This window comes from Coloeus monedula, assembly GCF_965178545.1.
Source record: "Coloeus monedula genome assembly, chromosome: 1".
Taxonomy (NCBI): Eukaryota; Metazoa; Chordata; class Aves; order Passeriformes; family Corvidae; genus Coloeus; species Coloeus monedula.
In genome coordinates this window covers 59,796,276-59,816,818 of record NC_138781.1, presented here as the reverse complement: position 1 = coordinate 59,816,818, position 20,543 = coordinate 59,796,276, and the positions used below count along the sequence as shown (strand labels likewise).

At 38.9% G+C, this 20,543-nt stretch overlaps 1 protein-coding gene across 34 annotated transcripts in view; it reads right to left on the bottom strand.

Annotated features, from left to right (window-relative positions):
• The window catches only part of TNS3 (tensin 3), a 369,544-nt gene that overhangs the window by 93,490 nt on the left and 255,511 nt on the right, over window positions 1-20,543 (bottom strand). For 28 of the 34 annotated variants that reach the window (XM_082286390.1, XM_082286375.1, XM_082286389.1 and 25 more), the window contains 5 exons: window positions 18,846-18,923; window positions 14,578-14,746; window positions 13,512-13,580; window positions 13,343-13,369; window positions 9,861-12,374 (listed from right to left, as the gene is read on the bottom strand). In XM_082286390.1, coding sequence (XP_082142516.1) covers window positions 12,230-12,374; window positions 13,343-13,369; window positions 13,512-13,580; window positions 14,578-14,746; window positions 18,846-18,923 — 488 coding nt within the window. In that variant the 3' untranslated portion in view covers window positions 9,861-12,229. Of the gene's footprint in view, window positions 1-9,860; window positions 12,375-13,342; window positions 13,370-13,511; window positions 13,581-14,577; window positions 14,747-15,605; window positions 16,295-18,845; window positions 18,924-20,543 lie in introns of those variants that run through there. The other 6 variants (XM_082286403.1, XM_082286381.1, XM_082286386.1 and 3 more) reach the window with 4 other exon arrangements.

Sequence of the window (20,543 nt, the reverse complement as noted above, 5' to 3'; positions counted from 1 at the left end):
GTGATATGGGATACACATCATATGGTCACCCCAAGACAAGCTGGCAATCAGGCAAGTAGAGATAAGCAGAGTTGGTAATAGCAAATAAAACCATTCTATTTCTTGGTTTATACATATGTGTCAGCTTTCTTGCTCCACAATAAAAGCATCACCAAGATTATTACAAACCTACTAAACCTACTATTTAAGCTCACACCTTTTCTTAGGCTAATTTAACCCTGCAAGGATGCAAGTGGGTTTTACAGTTTTAAAACACAGACTCTTAGAACAGCCCAGTCTGGAAGGTCATCTGGCTCAACTTTTTTCATGGGAAAGTGCCATGATGAGATTATCCAATCCATCTTAAAACTCTCTACCACATCCCTGGGAAGGTTGTTCTGGTTTACTCCTTTCTTAGACATGAATAAGAAAATAAAAAAAAAAAAAAAAAATAGCCATATCTATGCCAGTCTACCAATGCCTAAAGCACAGCCATCTCAACTACCACAGCAATCCTACACGCTCTAGCTGCAGGATCAGGGTTCACATTATGCTACAAGCAATCTCCAGACACAAACAGCTTTGCGAATGACTTCTTAACTTTTCTGTTTTTCTAAACGGCGTATCATTCAAAAGCAATCTTTTCCCCAGTTCACACAGCATCCTGAGTGCCATAACAAGCTAATGCAGGCTTCTTAGGATAGGGGGGAAAAAATCAAAACCATACAGTAATTCCTTCATTTGGTCCCTTCCCTTTTTTGGCAGGGTAAGTTAAGGAAACTTTCATGTCTGACCATTCTGACGTCACTCTAGCAGTCACACTTGCACCACTGCAGACTTTAACTAGTTGGACCGAAGCCTTTTTGCAGCAGGTGGCTTCAGCAAGCCAAAAGGTACCCTGCTTGACTCTACACACACCTCTCTCATACAGTCAGACAGGTTTCCCCCACAAGTTCAGCCCCAGGTTTCCTGTAGCAGAGTCCCAGAAGTCTGGTTCCTTTAAGTCATTTAATCGTGGTGCAGCAGCAACACAGCTGATGGCTCTGGGGAGGGACCCCAAAGAAAGGGATCTCTGGGCTTTTGTATCCCTATGGTCTGTGGAAATGTTCCTCACACACATTTCATGCCCCTTACATGTGCCTCCTGGTCATGATAATTGGTCTGGAGTCCCCTCTTTGTTTATTTGGGTTCTACAGAGTCCCTTGGTGACCAGCCACACACACCACACACCCCTCTCTGTCTGCTGCCACAGGTCTCCATGCCCTTTGTTAGGCAAAGTCAGTGCCAGGTCAGGGCTGGTGGCCAGGGGCAATTTCCCCCCACCCAGGGTACAACCCCCAGCTTGCACTGCAGCTGCTCACTGAGCTGCCTACACTGGGAGTATTCCTCAACTCTGCAGCTACCATATTTTTTTTTTTTACTGTCCTGTCTTCCTGGATAAGCTTTGCCTTCAAATAAGCACTGAAGTGCTTATGATGCAAGGTTATGCTTTGGGGACTGGTCCCCACTCAGCAGTTGCCCAGCATGCCTCACCATTAGTCACTTGGTCAAGTGTTTGCATGATTCTTGCTGTTGAGGGACACCTGTCCAGCTTCCCCCTCACCTTTGGTGCCTTCCCTAGTTCTTGTGGGGTCTTTGCTTGAATGGCAAGCATTCAACACTGCTAGGATGCAAAAGTAAATGCTAGCAAACCTCCAAGGCCAGAGCCAACAGACCCAGATGATCTCAGAACTACGCATTGTCACACAAAGATCCCAGAGTGACTCAGATATTGTATTTATCCAAACTATCCAAAACTGCACTGCAAAAGACCATGTGGACATCCCACAAATACATTTGCATGTGGTCATACAAGAATGTCATGTTGTGGTACATTACCAGAGCTATAATCTAGCACATTGATCTATCTGGTATAATTAATTATCTGCACACTTCTAAATATGTTCCATGAGATGTGCATTTGCCACTGGCAATTCTTACTCATTGTAAAAGTCAGATGATTCTTTCAGTCTTATCTAATACAGAATCAGAAACTGATCCAGCAAAACAATTAAGTTTGCTTATTATCTACGATTCTCATAGGCTCTGAAATGAGAACATTTTACTTCTTCAACAAAAATGTGTACAAAAATGAACTGTGAGGTCATCAAAACACTTCAACTTCTAGTCACAATTGTTACGAGGAACAATAAGACAATATTTAATCCTGCTAAGGTGAAATTTGATCATGTTCCAGTTTCTTATTTGCCTATTTCATGGACATATGGGAATAGAATAGACTATTTCAGTTGGAAGGGACTCACACTGATCATCCAGTCCAACTGCCTGACCACTTCAGGGCTGACCAAAGGTCAAAGCATGTTATCAAGGGCCGTGTCCAAATGACTCTTAAATGCTGAAAGGCAAGGTCAGGCATGACTAGCTCTCCAGGAAGCCTGTTCCAGGGTTTGGTCTTGGTAAAGAAATGTTTCCTCATGTCAAATCTAAACCTCACTAACTGACACAGCTTTCAGCCATTTCCAGTCTTGGCACTGTCTACCAGCGAGAAGAGATCAGCACCTGTGTCTCCACTACCCCTCCTCAGAAAGCTGTAGAGAGCAGTGTAGTCACCCCTGAGCTTCCTTCTCTCTGAACTACATAAGCCCAGTGTCCTTAGCTGCTCCTCAGAGAAAATACCTGCCAGTCCCTTCCCCAGCTTTGTTGCCCTCCGCTGGATCCACTCAAGAATCTTCACATCCTTTTTACATGGTGGGTCTCACACAAATACTCAGTTGTGAGGCCATGCCAACAGTGAATACAGCAGGATAATCACGTCTTTGGACTGACTGTGTTTGATGCATGCCAGGACATGGTTTGCCCTCTGGGCTGCCCAGGCTCACACTGCTGTATGATATTGAGCTGGCTGCCAACCAGCGCTCCTAGACCCCTTCCTGCAGGGATGCTCTCCAGCCCCTCCTCACCCAATTTAGACTTGTGTCAAGTGCTACTCCAACCTAGGTGCATTTGGACTTGTTAAATTTAATCCCTTTAATCACTGCCCAATGGTCCAAGCTACCCAGATCCCTCTGCAAGCCATCTTGTCCCTCAGGAGAGTCAGCAGCACCTCCCAGTTTGGAATCATCAGTGAACTTGCTAATGGTGCATTCAAGCCTGCATCCAGATCACTGAGAAATATATTGAACAGAACCGGCCCTAGCACTGATCCCTGAGGAACACCACTGGTGACCAGTCACCAGCCAGATGTGGCCCTGTTCACCGCAACCCTTGAGTTCTGCCCTTCAGCCAGTTCTTCACCCAGCACACCATGAACCCACTCATCCCACAGTTGGACAACTTGTCCGAAGAACAGCCTTACCGTGTGAAATACTGAATGAATTCTTTGTTTAGCTTTGCTTGTTCATGCAGCTATTGCTTTACCTACTAAGCTGTCTTTATCAACTCAACCCATGAGTTTTCCCACTTTCACTCTTCCAAATCTCTCCCCCATCCCACTGCAGGAGAGTGAAAGAGTGGCTGTGTGGGGTTGTCACTGCTTGCATTGCCATTGTCAGTGGGTCCAAGGTCAGCTGGGGAAGAACAACTTCCATTCACACAAGCTCTGCCTTCTCTATGTGTGTCCCTTCTCCTGCACCTGCTGCCACCCACTGTGCTGCTTTGGTGTGTGTTGCAAATAGGTACAAACCAAGAAGTAGAAAAACAGTGTGACAGCTCCTAAAGAGATGCTCAGGAAACCTCCTCTGTGAGGCTGTGCTACTGTGAGCTGCATCACTACAGCTTTATGTCTACATCATTCCATCAGCTGGCAAGAGGTCAGATCAGGAGGAGATAAAAAGGAAAAAAAAAATCAGCATTTCTATTGAGTTTTTTTCACTGCACTTTTCCTTGTGTTCTCATAAAGGTCTCAGAAATGGCTAATTACACGAGAAGCTGAGCTGTAAGTTTTAAAAATAAGCATGCTTCTAACCCTGAATAACTCCTGAAGGTCTAGCACCCAAGAACCCCCAAAACCACAAAGCAATCTTTGTGACATCTTCCTGATTTCTTGAGTATTCTTTGCAATTTTTCATTTCTCAAGGTCAGCATTTTTTTTTAACAGTGAAAGTATTTTACATTTTCCTTAATGGCCTGGTTTTGTCTAGATCTTCCACTTTTCAATTTTTCTCTATATTACTGCCCTTATATAAACCTAAATGTAAGGCAAATGCAACTCTCAACCACCTATACTTTTACTAAAGTAGAAATGAGTAATATTGGTGGTATTTAAAAAAAAAAATAATTAAATTCACACTTACTCTTCCTGTTCACAATATCCCACTTTCCAAAACCCCTATATCTAGTTCTGCAGCCTCCTTTTTTTTCAAGGCTCAAGTTCATACTTTTTTTTCATAGCATACCATACTGCTAAGCTTCCTCTCTAAGGCATGTTGCTCTTCCTTTCTCAGTACAGCCAAAAGGACCTTGTGGATAGTGGGCAAGATTCTAAACGGCTTTAAGAGCACACAGTTTTAAGGACACAAAGACCTCAAAAAAACAGCTCTGGAATGTCCCAAACACATACGAACAGAGATACAGACAAGTCCAGAGATACTAAGTCAATGTCAGCTACTGCAATTAAATATAGAAGGAATGGGTCAAAGTCATGATTTTCTTGATGCACACCCCTACAACTTTACCCACCTCAGAAATCATAATTCACAAATTTACCACAGTATTAATGTTCACAGGCATTTGCCAACAACTACTTTTCTAGTTTAAAGACAAGAACTCGAGACTGGATTTTTCCTTGCAAGCATCTACCATTTTATAAATGATTCATCACCTCCCCTAAACAAAAATAAAAATCATCTAATCAAGTCTTGTGAGACATTTTACATCGCTTTACTTTTACAGTGATTCCATGACTTCAAACTCATGCAGGACTTTTTAAATCTTTCCAGTGCTTTCTAAAAATCTTACCTATTACATCTCAGCAACATCTTGCTTGAGTCTGAAAGCACAGACACACTTAGATAGCCTTACTGTGAACACAGTACTTTAAAAAAGCCTTTGTGTGACAGTGCACACAGTGTATACTCAGACTGCATGTCACTCAGTGAACTGGACTAAGGCATGAAAATATTCCGCACCTAACAAATGTATCAGAGGTAGGAGCAAGCAAAATTATGAGCTATTCAACATTCTGAGTTATTCTAACAAAATGAGGCACAAAAGTCCCAAGTTATAGTGAAAGGTGACTAAATATTACCATTGAAGAGATTAAAACCATATTTGTTCCATTTTTTCTGAGAAACGGGTATGGATGGGTCCCATGTAAGAAGTAATACAGAAAAAATATCAAATCTGGATGTTCTCCAAATGGTGTGAGATCAAATATATATTTGACAGGAACAAATTCATATACAGGTTTCAGCACATGTATATACCATATACTGTAGTTTTGTCACTATGTGATCAATACCACCTTTAGGGATTTTTTTCATAATTGCCTTGTGACAAAACATACTGACACATATTAAGACAGAGTTCCTCATAAAAATCCTTAGCAGATTTTTAAGTGCTATTTCAAATACCTGATACCTGGTACTTGTTCTGGAAAGAGACTGAAGTGGTTAGAAGTTGTTTGAGTGCTCCGACAAGGAAATTACCATCTTGCAGTTACTTTCAGGGATTTTTGTCTTTTTGTCAGTTGGAGCAAAACATGCTTACACATGAGAAGATGACTCCAAGTTTGCTGTAGCACTAAGTTACATGAATGTATCTTAACTATTTTCATATGCAGGGAGAAATTTGTGTGCTGTGAAGCTTCCTGCTGAAGTCTGAGAGCCTCCTCTCATCACTCACATATCCTAGGTATAAACAGTTACCATGTGCTTCAATGAGAGTTTCACATTAGCTTGCAAATAGAAAGGCTTGAAACTAGTACTTCAATCAACATAGTTCTGTTTGTTTTTAAAGCTGGATTATTCTACTGCAGTAAACATAAGCATGCAGGTCTCCTGGGCCAATTTGATTACCCATCCATAGAGCATTTCATCCAAGCTCGTTTTTCTGTATTTTCTTTCATACCTGCCATTGGCTTTACACAAAAATCATGACGTATATAATACAGGTGGCAACAGGGAAAAATCCAAAAGTCAGATTTAATAAGACTGGATATGAACAGTTGTAGATATTTAAAACAAAATTTGAGGACAGTATGTAACAGAAAATAAGTCATTGTTACATAAAAAGCTAATTCTGCTTTTTAAATAACTCTTCAAATAAATCTACCAAAGACATTAGAAGAGTTTTACAATTATGAAAATGTACTTTAATGATTTTAAAGACTTAATTTTTTAAAAGGTCATGCAGAAATTTCAGGTGAATCCATTCGTAAACACTTCTTATCTTATTGGAAAGGGACCAGTGGTTAGTTGCAACCTTGAACACCTGCCATAAAACACTGCCAAACTTGTGTACCTAGAGAAGAAATCTTCACAAGGCAAAGCACCAGCTGTTTGTAGGTCACAGAATCACAGATCATAGAATGGTTTGTGTTGGAAAGGATCTTAAAGATCTTTGCAAAGGCAGGAAGACCTTCCACCAGATAAGGTTGCTCAAAGCCCAATCCAACCTGGCCTTGAACATTTCCAAGGATGGGGCGTCCACAGCTCTCTGCACAACCTGTTCCAGTGCCTCACCACCCTCTGACTTACAGAACTTCCTCTTCTAAACTTACCCTCTTTCTGCTTAAAACCATTACTCCTCTACCCATCATCTATCACTACACTGCCTGATAAAGAGTCTCTCCTCATCTTTGCTGCAGGCCTTAAGTACTGGAAGGCTGTGGTCTCCCTGGAGCCTTCATTTCATTAGGCTAAACAATCCAAACTCCCTCAGCCTGTCTTCATAGGGGAGGTGCTTCAGCCCTCTGACCACTTCCATGGAGTCAGCATGGCTTCATTAAGGGGAAGTCATCGTTGATCAACCTTCTGTGATGAAATGACTGTCTTGGCTCAAGGGAAAGTGGTAGACATTTTCTTCCTGGATTTCAGTATGGCCTTTGATGCTGTCTTGGATAACACTCTCATAGACAAGCTGTTGATGTAGGGGCTAGATGAGCAGACAATTAAGTGGATTGAAAACTGCCTGCATAGGTGGGCATTGACAGTGCTGATGAGCAGTGCAAGGTTTAGCTGGAGGCCAGCAACTAGTGGTCTACCCCAGGGCTCCATATTGGGTCCAGTCCTTTATAACACGGTAATCGATGATCTAGGTGGATGATCAGGTGCAGTGTATCCTCAGTGAGTTTGTCAATGACACAAAACTAAGGCTGAAGAAGCTGTGCAGCCTGGCAAAGAAGGCTCAGGGGGAGCTCATCAATGTGTATAAATACAAGGAGGGTGCCAGGCTCTTTCCAGTGGTGCCCCATAACAGGACAAGAGGTGATTTTCACAAACTGAAACTCAGGAGGTTACCTCTGAATATCAGGAAACACTGTGAGGGTGACTAAAAACTACCAGAGATTGACCAAGGAGACTGTGGAAGTTCTACCCCTGGTGAATTCAAGCTGTTTGGGCAAATGGTTCTAGAGGTCCCTCTTTAAAAACAGAGTTGGACTAGATGATTTCCTTAGCTCCCTTCCACCCTCAACCACCCTGTAATTCTGCAAATATTAAAACATTAACATTGGTTCGAACACTTGTACTTTATGAGACACTAAATGTCTTCAAAGGAAGGGAACAGTTCCAGTTTGATATCCCTTGTAGTGACACGTAATGCAAATCCCTTCTCAGTTATTCAGCAAGATCCTTTAATACTCTAAAAGGCTCCCCTTTGCCCTCTTGGTAGTTTGCCAGATCTGCTAAGTCTCCTGAAAGCTTCCTGTTTCTGACTTTGGTTTTTAAGAACTTCTTTAGCTATTTGCCCTTGTAATTTCCTTTGTCCACACTGCCTGATACAGTTTACACTACTTTATGCTAGGTATCAACAGCAGAAGCAGATGAGGGATTTACTCTGCCTATCTGGTGAGCCAAGTTTTCTTGTTCCAAGGTTTTCTAATATAAATGTTTTAAAAATTACAAGGCAGCAGCTTCTGCCCCTTTTTTAAAGAGTCTGGCTGTATACTTAAAGGTCTCTCCAAAGAAATCATGTAACTGACAAAAAGCAGCCTTTCAAAGACAAAAATACATAAAGGCCAAGTGCTGACTTGTTTAGCCTTGCCAAAAGAAGACTGAGGGACACAAGGGGGAGCAGATCTCTTGCTATGAGTATCTCAAAGAGAGAACAGTTATTCATACTAAGAGAATACTGGCATATAAATACTGCATATAAACTAGTTGTGAATATCTCTAGGATGAATACTGAAAGCAGATTTTCTTCCACTGGAGCAAAGAGACTCCAGAGCAGCCTTGAAATGTACCCAAGAGCAGCCCATGTACACAATGGCATCCTGGTTCAAGGACAAGGGTTTAACAGGAGAGACTGGACTCTTGACACAGAAGATCCATTTTACTATTGCATCCTTGTCATCTGTTTCACATTATAACTCATTCTAATAAAAGATGAATACTTTTCATGAATAACTGTCACTTTACACCCACACAATAAACCTCACAATGGCCTGTAGTGATGAATGACAGTCAAGCATAATGAATGAAAAATTCCTGCCAGCGTATGCCTCATAAAAAAGGCATCTGCATGACACACCAGAGTTTATCAGTCTTGGAAATAATCCTGATAAAGCATGTATATAACTCAACCTTCACTGTGTGTCTGACGCACTGATTTTGTACCTATTTCAGCCAGGGGTTAAATTTCTCATGCCCTCTGGAAGGTTTTCCTTAAAAAGCTTGAAAGGTTTTCCTGTAAGCGCTGTGGAGGCACAGTTAGCTGGGTACAATATCTCAGAAGAAGATATCATATTCCTCTTTCTTACACTGAATTATGCAATGCACGCAATAGATACTTTTATACCATTATAACCACAAATTAACTAGGAAAATCATATGCTTTAAATGACTTGAACCACTAACACAGGCTCATGTGAAGTCCTTGAAAGAAATCTCAAATGTTTCTTAAAACTGAACCCCAGCACCCAAATTATTCTTAATTCATGAAGAAGGCTTTGCTTATTAGCTGATTTCAAATGCCAGATGGTAACTTTCATTCAGAACAGACTGCCCTGTGACAATTGTGTGGTGGATTTTCACATTTGTAGTTTTATTATAATTTGAAAGAGATGGTATCTGAAGAGCAGAGAAAATGACTATACAAAGAATTTATAGACTGAAGACCTTTAGATGCTTCTTTACAGTTTCAAGAAAAAAGCGAAAATTTTCACTAGTAAGAAAAACCAAGAAAGAAACATTAAATATTGGATACAGTGAAACCATTTAATTAAAAGCATGGCTTTTATCATTTTTGTAGTTTAACACTGTATGATTATAATAGTATATTTACTAACCACATTAATAGGAGTCTGGCTAAATATATGTGTCAATTTGCTGCCATTAGTTATGAAACTGCATATACACATCTACCAGAAATCTTGAAAGAAAGTGCTATATAAGGATTAGTCTTGTATTTGCCATGAACATATAAGTTTCATGAATATTTTTCTACACAGACTACATAATGGTACATACTGAACTATCTTGCTTTGTGCATTTTTAATTCATTAAAAAGCAAATGCCCGTGGCAATATACCATCCAAAGGAATGCAAAATAGAAAATCTCCCTTAGAAACAGGGTAACTTCTTTTTTCCCACTTAGCAAGTAGAGCTAAACTCCCAGAAAATATCACCAGGAGTGTAAGCATGCAATCCCTCATGGTTTTGATTTCAGCAGACCTTGAGAAGCACAAGGAATAAAAAATAAGGTCCTAAATGGAAATGACAATACACAGGAAAAAAAAGACATTTTATTTTCAGCCCAAAGGCCAACACAGTTGTCTAGGAAAACACACTAAAATTTATTATCTACAGAAGTGGAAAAATATAGTAAAAAATTCCTCCGCATTTCAATGCTCACAACACACCAGATTAACATCTAATTGAGACTCAAGTCTACTTGAGATGTCAGCTGAAGAAATTCTCTGGGCTTCCACTGGGTGATGAGATTAGGCAACTGGAATCTTTGTACACCAAAAGAATCTTAAAAGAAAACTTGTTCTCATATTTTATAAAAGGAGTAAAGCTCCGAGAAGTAAGAACTGCAATCTTTTTTTGGATGGTACATAAACAATAGTAAGTAATATACCTCTGTGCCAAAAGAACAGAATTATATATTACAAATCAGAAGTACTTGCCTTTGTTGCTTCAATGGTAGCTACCGCACTTTGGATTGCTCCACCCTTCTACAGATACCCAACTCCCACTCCTACTAATAAACAACTTTCTCATCCAAATACATTAAAATTCAATAATTTCCTCTCTCTCTTCCTCATCACCTTCCTTTTAAAAAGCATAAAGTTATTTACACAAAATTGATAGTTACACAAATAATTTGGTAACACTTCAGCTATGGTCACTGAATAAGGTTTTAACATGGTCCTAATACTTCAGGAAATACAAAGAGAGCTCTTAAAAATCCTCCCTATTTCATACAGGACAAATGTAGTTCAAATTGGTGGATAAAAGGATTAAAATCTACAAGTGGGTAAAGTGGCTCATGTATCAACATGCAAAATACAGCATGCTATTTTATTCCTCAGGTTATTAATATAATGTTGACAGCCACACATGAAAGAAATAGAAGCAATGAAATTTTTCAGCACTTGCCACACTAAAGTTGTATTATAACCATCAGTTCTCATACAGGGGGTCTAGTACTGCTCTTTTTGAGTGAATGGGAGCTACACAGGAGAAATCAGTGGCTTACTCTCCTTGTGCAGGCTTCCACTGTAACCTACTGCATCAATTTTCTGTAAAGCTAAGCAGCATTTCCTTATGCATTTCAAATATCAATGTGTTAAGAAAGATAAAGAGATATGTACAAGTGTGACGGATGTAGAAATTATGACATAAATGCTCTCAAGAAATGGGACAGAGTAACAAGATAAATTACATTCACTTTCAAATTCCCTAACTCGAGGAATAACAAATCAAATATAGTTCCTACAGATTAAAAAAAAAAAAAGTAAAAAAATCCTCAAAACTCCAGCAAAATAATGGGGTAAAAGAATCCATAAATATAATTACATATTATGTAGGGGAATAAAACAGTATTGCAGAGGCAGAAAATGGGAAGTGCCTTGTCACTGTAAGACAAAAGACAAAATACCAGACTATTGTCTCCAGCAAGGCACAGGCTACACACACATTTACTTACACAAAATAGTGCTAAGGAGGCAAAGTTCAACAATGGTCTAGTTTAAGAATTATCTCTATGGCACACCAAGATCTGGGATCCACTACACAATCTCTCACAGGTAAAAATGTATAAATATACAATTTTCATCTTTGCTTTTCCCTCATTTTCATCCTGTAATTACTAAAATGCTTAATCTTCCCTGCTTACTTCTCTGTATTAAAAAAAAATACAAAAAACCCCTAGCTACAGAACAGATTTTCACACTTTTGTTCTGCCACTTCTGCTCTACTGAAAAACTTAAAAACTTTCAAACTAAAACAACTCAGCCTTCTTAACACTAAATACAGAGCAATCTTCCTGAATATTCCACACTGGCACTCCTTTCTTACCAGAAATCAACTTGCACAAACCTTCTTTTCACATATATCTTCCCCTTTCTCCATTCAGTTCTCATCACTGATCACAAAGACATAAGGAAGAGCAAGTAGTCTTCCTCAGATGATCATTCTCCTAAAAGCATGTTTGCAAGGCTTACAACTACAATTGCTGCAACCATGGCAAGTGCCTTTGTGGAGATTTTACAAAACATTTTCTGAACAAAAAAGTAGCGCAATCTATTAAGTATTTCTGCTCCAATAAATTATGAGAAACAGCATGTGAAAATATATTAGAAACCCATCAGGAAAAACATTCTTCATTTATGCTTCATTCAGGTAACGGCTACATGGGTTTGGGTGGCACCCAGCTTCTTTTGGTTTGTCCTCTGATATAAAAACATTTGTGAAGCATCCTGAAATAAAAGCCTGAGCTCTCACAAGCACAATACACAGATCATCCTCTGCTTTCCTTATTGGGAATGACAATATTCAGATATTGTTACTGAATAGCCTTTCTCCCTCTCACAGTGATTTCCTTTGGTGAAGTCAGCGATGAGCTCTGAATCAAGGATGGAAAGGCATCAGATCTTCTTCTGGGATCCAATCATGACCTTTGATACAAAGTTCACAATGGCACTGGCAGGTTGTTCTGGATCATGTTCTGCAAAGAGGTGGCATACGTTGTCTGTGGCACTGCCTTGTTTCCTGGCAATGAACCCAAACACTCTGCAAGGGCAGCAATCACAGTATGTCAAGAGAACTGACGGATAGGCATTGCCTCATTTCATAAAACAGAAAAGATACTGCAGAAACCAAGCACACAAAGCAGACTTCTCTGTTCTGATGGACAAGGTTCCATGTGACTGCTAAACACAGTGGTCCAGATGGACCAGCCAGCTCAGAAAAGAATCAGGAAAGGAGACTGACCCTTTCCTTCTACTCTGTTTATATGGCATCGTGTGCTGTTTTGCTGTCAGAGACATGCTGCTGAGCCTGGGGACGTATTTAATCTGATTCAATACTGCTGTTCTCTTACCTACTTTGGGGGGCTCGTAGTGTGGTGTGTCAGGGACTGCCCAAAGAGAGGTTTTTGAGGGCCACACACCTTGGTGGACAGAGTATTGGAAAAAGGATTTAAGCCATCCATTTGCGTTCCTTTCCAGAAACACAAATGCTGAGCCTCTCTGTTTTAAGTTACTTCTTTGGATTAATGGGTGACAATGTTTGCCTCCAACAGAAAACACTTTGCAATCCACAGGTAACAATGAATTTATGCCACACACTAATATTACCAGGAGTGTTTTCATCTATGTAGCGAGGGAGGGATTTTTTTAAAACTATCAGTCTAAGTGAGAAAAGTTTGTGTTAAGTCTTGCTGGACAGGTGGAACACAAAACTGAGAGGCAAATAGCTCTAACTTTTGAAACCACAGTCAAATCACAGACCTGCAATCTAAACAAACCATGCTAGCGCTGGCTCCAGACATCCCACCACCACCAATTACATAATTAGGCCCCAACTTGCAAAGGTGTAAATGAAGTAACCAAAGTCTAATTACAGAGGGCTGAGAGACTTTAGTCTCTGAACAGCTTGCTTTCCCTTCCACATTTCAAACAAAAGTAATTTATAACACCAAGAAACGGATCACTTTAATGATATTCCTATAACATTCAGTTAAAAGAGACTCCACTTACTTTGCAGAAAGGCCATCTTTCATCCACCTTGTCCATTAAGAAAGCAGTAAAAAAACATAGAATGGAGAAATAAAAATGAAACCTATGTTAGTTTTGGTTTGTTTGCTGGGTTTTTTTGGTAGATCAACAATACAAATAACATATTAAAAATAGTACTTGTCATACTTACTTTCTGTCCTGTGGATCCAAAGCACAGAAAATAACAGTATTGACTGAATAATGTCTCCGGAAAAAGAGTCTGGATAGGAAGAAATAGAACAAATTTCAGAAACAGTTAAGATGCTTAGAATTCTAAACAATAAACAAATCTGAAAAATAAGCTCTATTTAGTCTTAATTTAATAAAGACAATATATTCCCTTTGCTCTCTCTGAGTGACTTTGAAAGCCACCTGAACTGCTCCAACCAAATAAATACGTATTTAAAATACTAATATCAAGTTTTTGAAACAAAGGAAAACGGACTCTCAAGCTAAGAAAAAGGACTAGGAGCATGAAATGTATTTTTTCTAAAAACTGGCCATTTAGTTACTATTTTAGTGGGAGAGAAAACTTTGTGGAACCTGTGAATAATTTGATCATACTATGTTTCAAAATATTCACACTCCTAGGCATTACAATTAAAGTAATTGTATCTGTGATCTGCTACAAATCATTGTAAACCCCATGGAATTAAGAAGTCTGGCACTTCTTCTTTTTTAAGCTACAATAAATTCCTGTTGTCCTTCCTTTGTTATTGGCATTTTTGTAATTGAAAGAGTTTGTAGTAGCTTAACTAGCACCTAGAACAAAGTATAAATTGACTTTTTATCATAGTTTTTTATAAGCTATCCAAAACACTGTTTCAGATCCTGGAGATACACATCATCTGCTTAAGTCAGCTCTGTTCAGTGATACTGGTGAAAGACATCATGAAGATAAATTATTTCACTGAATAGGCACAATATCAAATGCTAGCAAAGCCATTACTTTCCCTTTTTATAAGAAGTAACAATAAAAAATGTCATATCAAAGTGACCTTCCAGAGTTAAAATATGCCATGTGTAAATAAAGCCCACAGTTTAAAAGATGTATTTTCCTGTACTGCAGCCATCTTACACAGTCGCCATCATTCCTATAATCCTAGTATCCTCTGAGACAGAGACTGCAAAATGTAACTAGGAACGTCAAATCAACAGTGGCCAACACTTGATAGGGACAGGGACAGATATTCTCGTCCCATCCTTCTTTTGCTTACTTTCTTTGATTATCCGTCAGTGTGATTCCCTGAGCAGACACCTTGAAATGGACAACGGTTGAGACAGGAGAAGGATCTTGCATCAGGGTCATGCTCAAGGCTTTCTGTACTGCCTGGTAGCCTGTGAGGGACTCCATCTCCACTGAATTCAGGTACCAAACGTTACAAGCTGTAATGGAAGAGAGGTAAGACTTTGACAGGTCACAGGCCTTTTGCTCTCCCTTTGGTTTTAATACCTTTATATCAAAGCCAATGACTATATTTATCTATTACCCATAGATACCCTGAAATTTAAATAAATACAACACAGCACCAGAGAGTACACTTGTAGGTAGTACTGGAGCAAAGGTATTCCAGAGAGGAAAGAATGGGGATATTTTGCTTTAAAGTTCAAATACATCAGCCAGTAAGAAAATACACATTTGCAGCATACATTCACATGTTCTACAGTTTCAAATGGTATTTGAACTATATTCAAAGAAAACAATTCACTTGACTGGCACGATAAGAATGTTTTCACACAAAAAAGAACTGAGGGTTATTGAAAAGCTCATTTCTCATTCATTCCATAGTGTTCTGTATGTTTAATGATTTCAGGGCAAATAAAACAATTTCCACACTGATGAAAATTACTACATATATTTTTAGGCCTTTTCTTTATTTCAGCATGCACTTACTTCTAAAAGTACTATTCCTCTTCTAGAGATATTAGCAACTTCTGAAATATCTCTATAAAATATATAATCATTGGTTTCTAAGGCTACCAGTTACTTTTTTTACATGGTTTCATATCAATCTGCAGCAAGTACTAGGAAAATATGTATTAATATTATATAACTTTACATAGTAGTTCTGTACTACTGTAAAATACTACAAAGTACAGTGCCATCTACAGTATAAACTATTATTATTATTATATAGTATTAACAGAATCACTCACATGCTTACTATGGGACTGTGGTATAAAGTCAAATTTACAAACAAATTTAAGAACAAGCAAGAAGGATTATGCACATCCATAGCTAAACACTAGTACCAAGAGATTTTGTGTTGGTAAAAACATTTGTGTAGGTATCCGGGATAAAATTTACAACTCTGTCAGTTGACACATACAAACTACCATGGTTATATTTCATTTGTTTAGCAGTTTCGTTTGGCTTGCTAACGTTACTATGAAAGCAAAGATTAAATTAAATGTAACAGTTTCTCTTTTTATATCGCTATTCTGTAATCTGTCTTAAGCTTTCTCCTATGACTATTTACATAAAATTATAGAGCTAGACACTGGCTAGCTCAAAACAACCAACAGTTAAAAACTGCATAAACCTAAGTTTGATTCCAGCATAATCATCAGCCCAGTAACTTCAAGCTCTGGAGTCCATCAGTGAAAGAAGGGATCCTGAAATTTCATTTATTTGATTTGCCAAGTGTAAAATTTCAAAATTGTATTTGTGCATTGCTGTGAAAGTTTCAATAACTTTTGCTTGACTCAATCACAATTCATGCACAGAGGGATTTAAGATGACGAGTAGTAACCCAAAACTGTTATGAACATTCCAAACCATAAGCTCTCTTCTTCTCACCTCATTACTGTGTATGGTTGGTACAGATCTAAAGCTCTTCACTATCCTGTGAGTCTTTCCCAGAACAGGAAGCTTCCCTTCTTTCACAGCCACACAAATCAGAGTCCCTTCCTCTTCTGCCACACAGTGCATTGCTGTCAACAGACTGTTTTCAGGTTTTGTTTCTAAATGAAATTTCCAAGCATTTTATCTAGATTGCCCTCAAAGTAATAGTTCAAACACCAGTTACCAAATACAGTAGATTGCTTCTGTAGCACAAAAAATAATAAATGAAACCTTTTACCAAAGTGTTGCAAAGTGAAAACATATCAGCATAAAAAGGAGAGGAAAGGTAATGAGAAACACTGAAAGATTTCTCATTTAGGAACATCATGCATGGTCTGACAAGGTATCAGTAACAGTAATCCCAGAGAAACCATACTCCAACCTAGAACAAAAGGAAGACCTTTCGTTCAGTGCAGCTGCCCTGCAATGTTGCTGCTCTCATCTTTCACAGGTGACATTTTGGAGCACGTCTGTGCCACCAGCAACAGCTTAACAATGCTGCTTTTAGACTGGGAATGTCCTTTGTTCAGAATGCTTAGTTTCTTGACTGTATCAGTGTAAAGAGAAGTTAAGAACTGCAATTTATTTGGGCAGAAAATTTTGTTGCTGAACAGGAAAGTTAATAAAGCAAGGTATATTCTACTAGGGAAAAGCCTCTTATTTGTATGGTTTCTAGTCTTCAACTGTCAGTGTCTAAGAAGCAAAGGATTTCTAGTCAGCTTCAGCACTTAGATAGAAACTGGAAATGCTCATTAGGTTTTTCAGGCATCTATAAAAAACAATCCTTCTAGGAAAACACATCATTTTTTGCATGTGCAGTGAGAAAAGTGTGGGTAAAGAAGGGCAGGGAGAAAGTGTTTCTGCTTTAAAGTTTCTTTGAAAGGACTCAGTTTACATGTTTTGAGTCTGCACTTCAGTGTTGAACTCCACAATTTGAATGCTTCTGTGAATGGAAAGGGACCCCTGATGTATCAAGGCAAAAAAAAAAAAAAAAACAAACCTCTGAGAACCTCTCATAGCTAATTTATCTATTTGGGTTCTAAAATCCTTGTTTAAAAACAACAAAAACAACAAAACAGGTTAAAAACAAAAGTACTAAGTACCCTAATGATCCATGATATGACAGATCTCATGTAGAGTTATCTGACTACTGCCCCAGCTGAAGAACTACTTCTTTTTTTTTGAAAAGCATTGTCCGAGCAAGGAGAAACCAACATTTCTTGAAAGACAACACATGCCCCTTTTGATGGCTTTTCTAGAAGTAAAGTGCTACAAAAAGTTATTCTCGTTTTTTTCCCTGTTGGCCACAACAAACACCAACCAGTGAGCCACCACATGCTCACTCACAGCACAGCCTCACAAAGGTTTGCCATTGCCTCAGCCACACATGCCTGCTCAATTAGAGCACTCAAAATGGTGCTTCACATTTAAAGTTGAAGCAGACTGCTGCACAAGCAAGGAGCAACACTCTCTCCAGAGCTGGCCAGACAACTGCTCCTTCAGAAATGCTCTAAAATGCATGAGGGCAATGAGGCAGCATTCTTAGAAAGGCATGCTTCACCACAACACTCACTTGTGGATCCAGTGGTAGGCTAAACTCGAAAGAAAGTGGCAAATGTAGTGTATTCCTGTGCTCTAACGGCACTAATTGGGTGACTTCTGGGGAGAATTCATAGCAACCTGAAAACCAAGGACCATGGGAGAGCATGGGCAGGTTCCCCTGGACATGCCCACTGTACAGCAGAGTAACACAGTGGCTGCATTTCTTCTAAGGACAACCTTAAGATTATGCAGGAATACTCACAGCATTGTCCAATACAGTGAGTTAAGATGCCACCACACTTTTTCAGAGAGGCTGTTTAACTAGCTCTCTGGATCAGCTGCACACTAACAAAGTAAATAAGAAGCAGAACACACCTCTACACAGCTGTTGCCAACACCCCACATTTGAGAGCCATACAGATGGTAACAATGCATAGCATCGTATCATTTGGAGGTACTCTGGTCATGGTTCTTCTGTCACATCAAATAAGCTTGTGGTAACATAAGTCAACTTGCCAGAAATGGTGCTGCATTACACACAAGAATCCATAGAAACATCCAATGGAAAAGACACATGACATTTCCTAGTAACATGCAGCACCAAGTGAAGTACAGGGAATTGTTCTTTTTTTTTCAGATTGATGCAACAGTAAGCATTTTGCAGTGGTATTGTTAACCCCTATGATGAGAACTTAACCCTAACTGAACACCTTCCTTAGTTGGCTTTTGCAGACCTCACACATAGTTCTTGAACCTTTGCAACCACAGGTTGAAAATATCCTCTCAAAGTTTATCAGTTATGAAAGCATATCCTGCTTAAAAATTGCCACGCTTGAAGAAACCTATGTATACCTCATATTCTCATAAGACACATGACTGGAAACCAAATACAGGGTTGTAGAACTTAGGAACTGGTTGCAGAAAACAGAAAGAACACAGTACATATCCTCACAGTGCCCTTTACACTTCCTACCCAGTGCTCTAAATTTAACTGCTACCTTTACATATCCTTCAATCCAGGCTAAGCTTCAGCTTCTCCCAACCTGTAAAATGCAAACTTTGGTAACAGTCAAATACAAGGTTAAAAGTTTAACAGACCTGCACCCTGCTTGAGAAGCTCCACAGCTGAGTTTGCAGCAGTTTGTGGAGAAGTTTCTGCTATCTCCTCCAAGGGATCTGCAAACAGAAAACACTGTCCATGTCTTGTATGGACTTGAATCAACAAATCAAAGTCCACAGTCAAGTATGAGCTTAGCATTTGTAACTGTGATCTCATCTACTGGACAACTCTTGGCCAGAAACATGAAACAACCTTTTATTTGCAATTATAATCATTTATGTAGGCTTTGTGCTGCATCAGGTTTTTTTGCCTCAAGCACCACAAGCAGGATGCTTAACCTTTATTTCCTGACAGTAAAAGACATAACATAGGCATATGCTGCAGGGACTCACATGATGACACATTAAGACAATACTTATAGCTATATTCCCTCACTACAACCTGAAAAAAATTTAAATAGTGTGATTTTAATGATCTCATTTGATTTTTATAACTTACACTGATTTATACAGAAAGACTTTGTGTTGCCATGATTTTGATTCAGAGGATGACAACATAATTTTCTTCTTAAGCTGAAAAAACCCATCTAAACCATTAAGACAGCAGTAGAACGTTTCCCTCCCAATTGTTTGTTAAAAGTAGTAAGAAAACTGTCCCCCAGCATGTTATTTCAGGTATATAAATGCATGTAAAAAGGTCTCACTTACTGCTGCATTTAGCATGAGGTATGCTGTCTTTGAGTATAATCAAATGAGGAAGAGAGACATAATACAGTTTTTGACACTATTCACATGTCTAGAATTACAGTTATATAAACATTTTAAATACTTCAGGCACTGTATCCTGTCATTAACCACAGAAGATCATCTTAAAATGCATGATCAAATCAGATTAATAAATCCAAAATAAAATTTCACTGTGGTATGTTTATTCAAGACAAGGCAAATGCTTTAGTCCTGCACCTCTGGAGGAACAGAGTAAGTTTTCCATCTTCAGTGAGGGGGATAAAGAGAACAAGCCCACCTCCATACTGCTTTGCCATATAGATGCATGAGATCTTTTGTCACATCTACCACAGCATATTTTTGTGCTAAAATAGTTTCATTAATGTATTCACATAAATCAAATGCTATTTTTGTACATTAACATACCATTTGTAACAAAAGTTTAAAGTGGTCATTCAAAAACCACAAGAACATTTAATATTGCAATAATGTGTCTGGGGTTAACTTAATGTGGGAGAATATCAGGCAACTTAATTACTGGACAAGCATGAGCATTTTGTTTTTGTCTTAGAGTGGTTTATGAAATCAGTATAAGCAAAATTAGAATCATAATCCCATGAAGCAACATAGACTTTCTGATAATTTACTTAAACAAATTTGAACCTGTGCAAGTTGCTACATTCTTCCTGCCAGTGCTGCACTCAGGGCACTATCTGCTCTCTATCTACTTGTCTTTTTGCTATCCAGACCTGAATGAGTGGTTAAACCTAACCATACACTGGCATAATGTCATGTCTGAGAAGTACATTTGTCTTCCTACATGGTAAATTACTGCATGTATTTCCATGATGCATATATGTTTATGACTGGAATATCACGGTACCAGCACGCTCAGAACCACACTTTGGATAACAGTCATCACCAATACTGAAGAATATCTTTTACAACACAGCTTCCTCCTTGGTGCATTTTTGCTTAGATCTCAACTTGTGACACATTCACCTGTCTTCA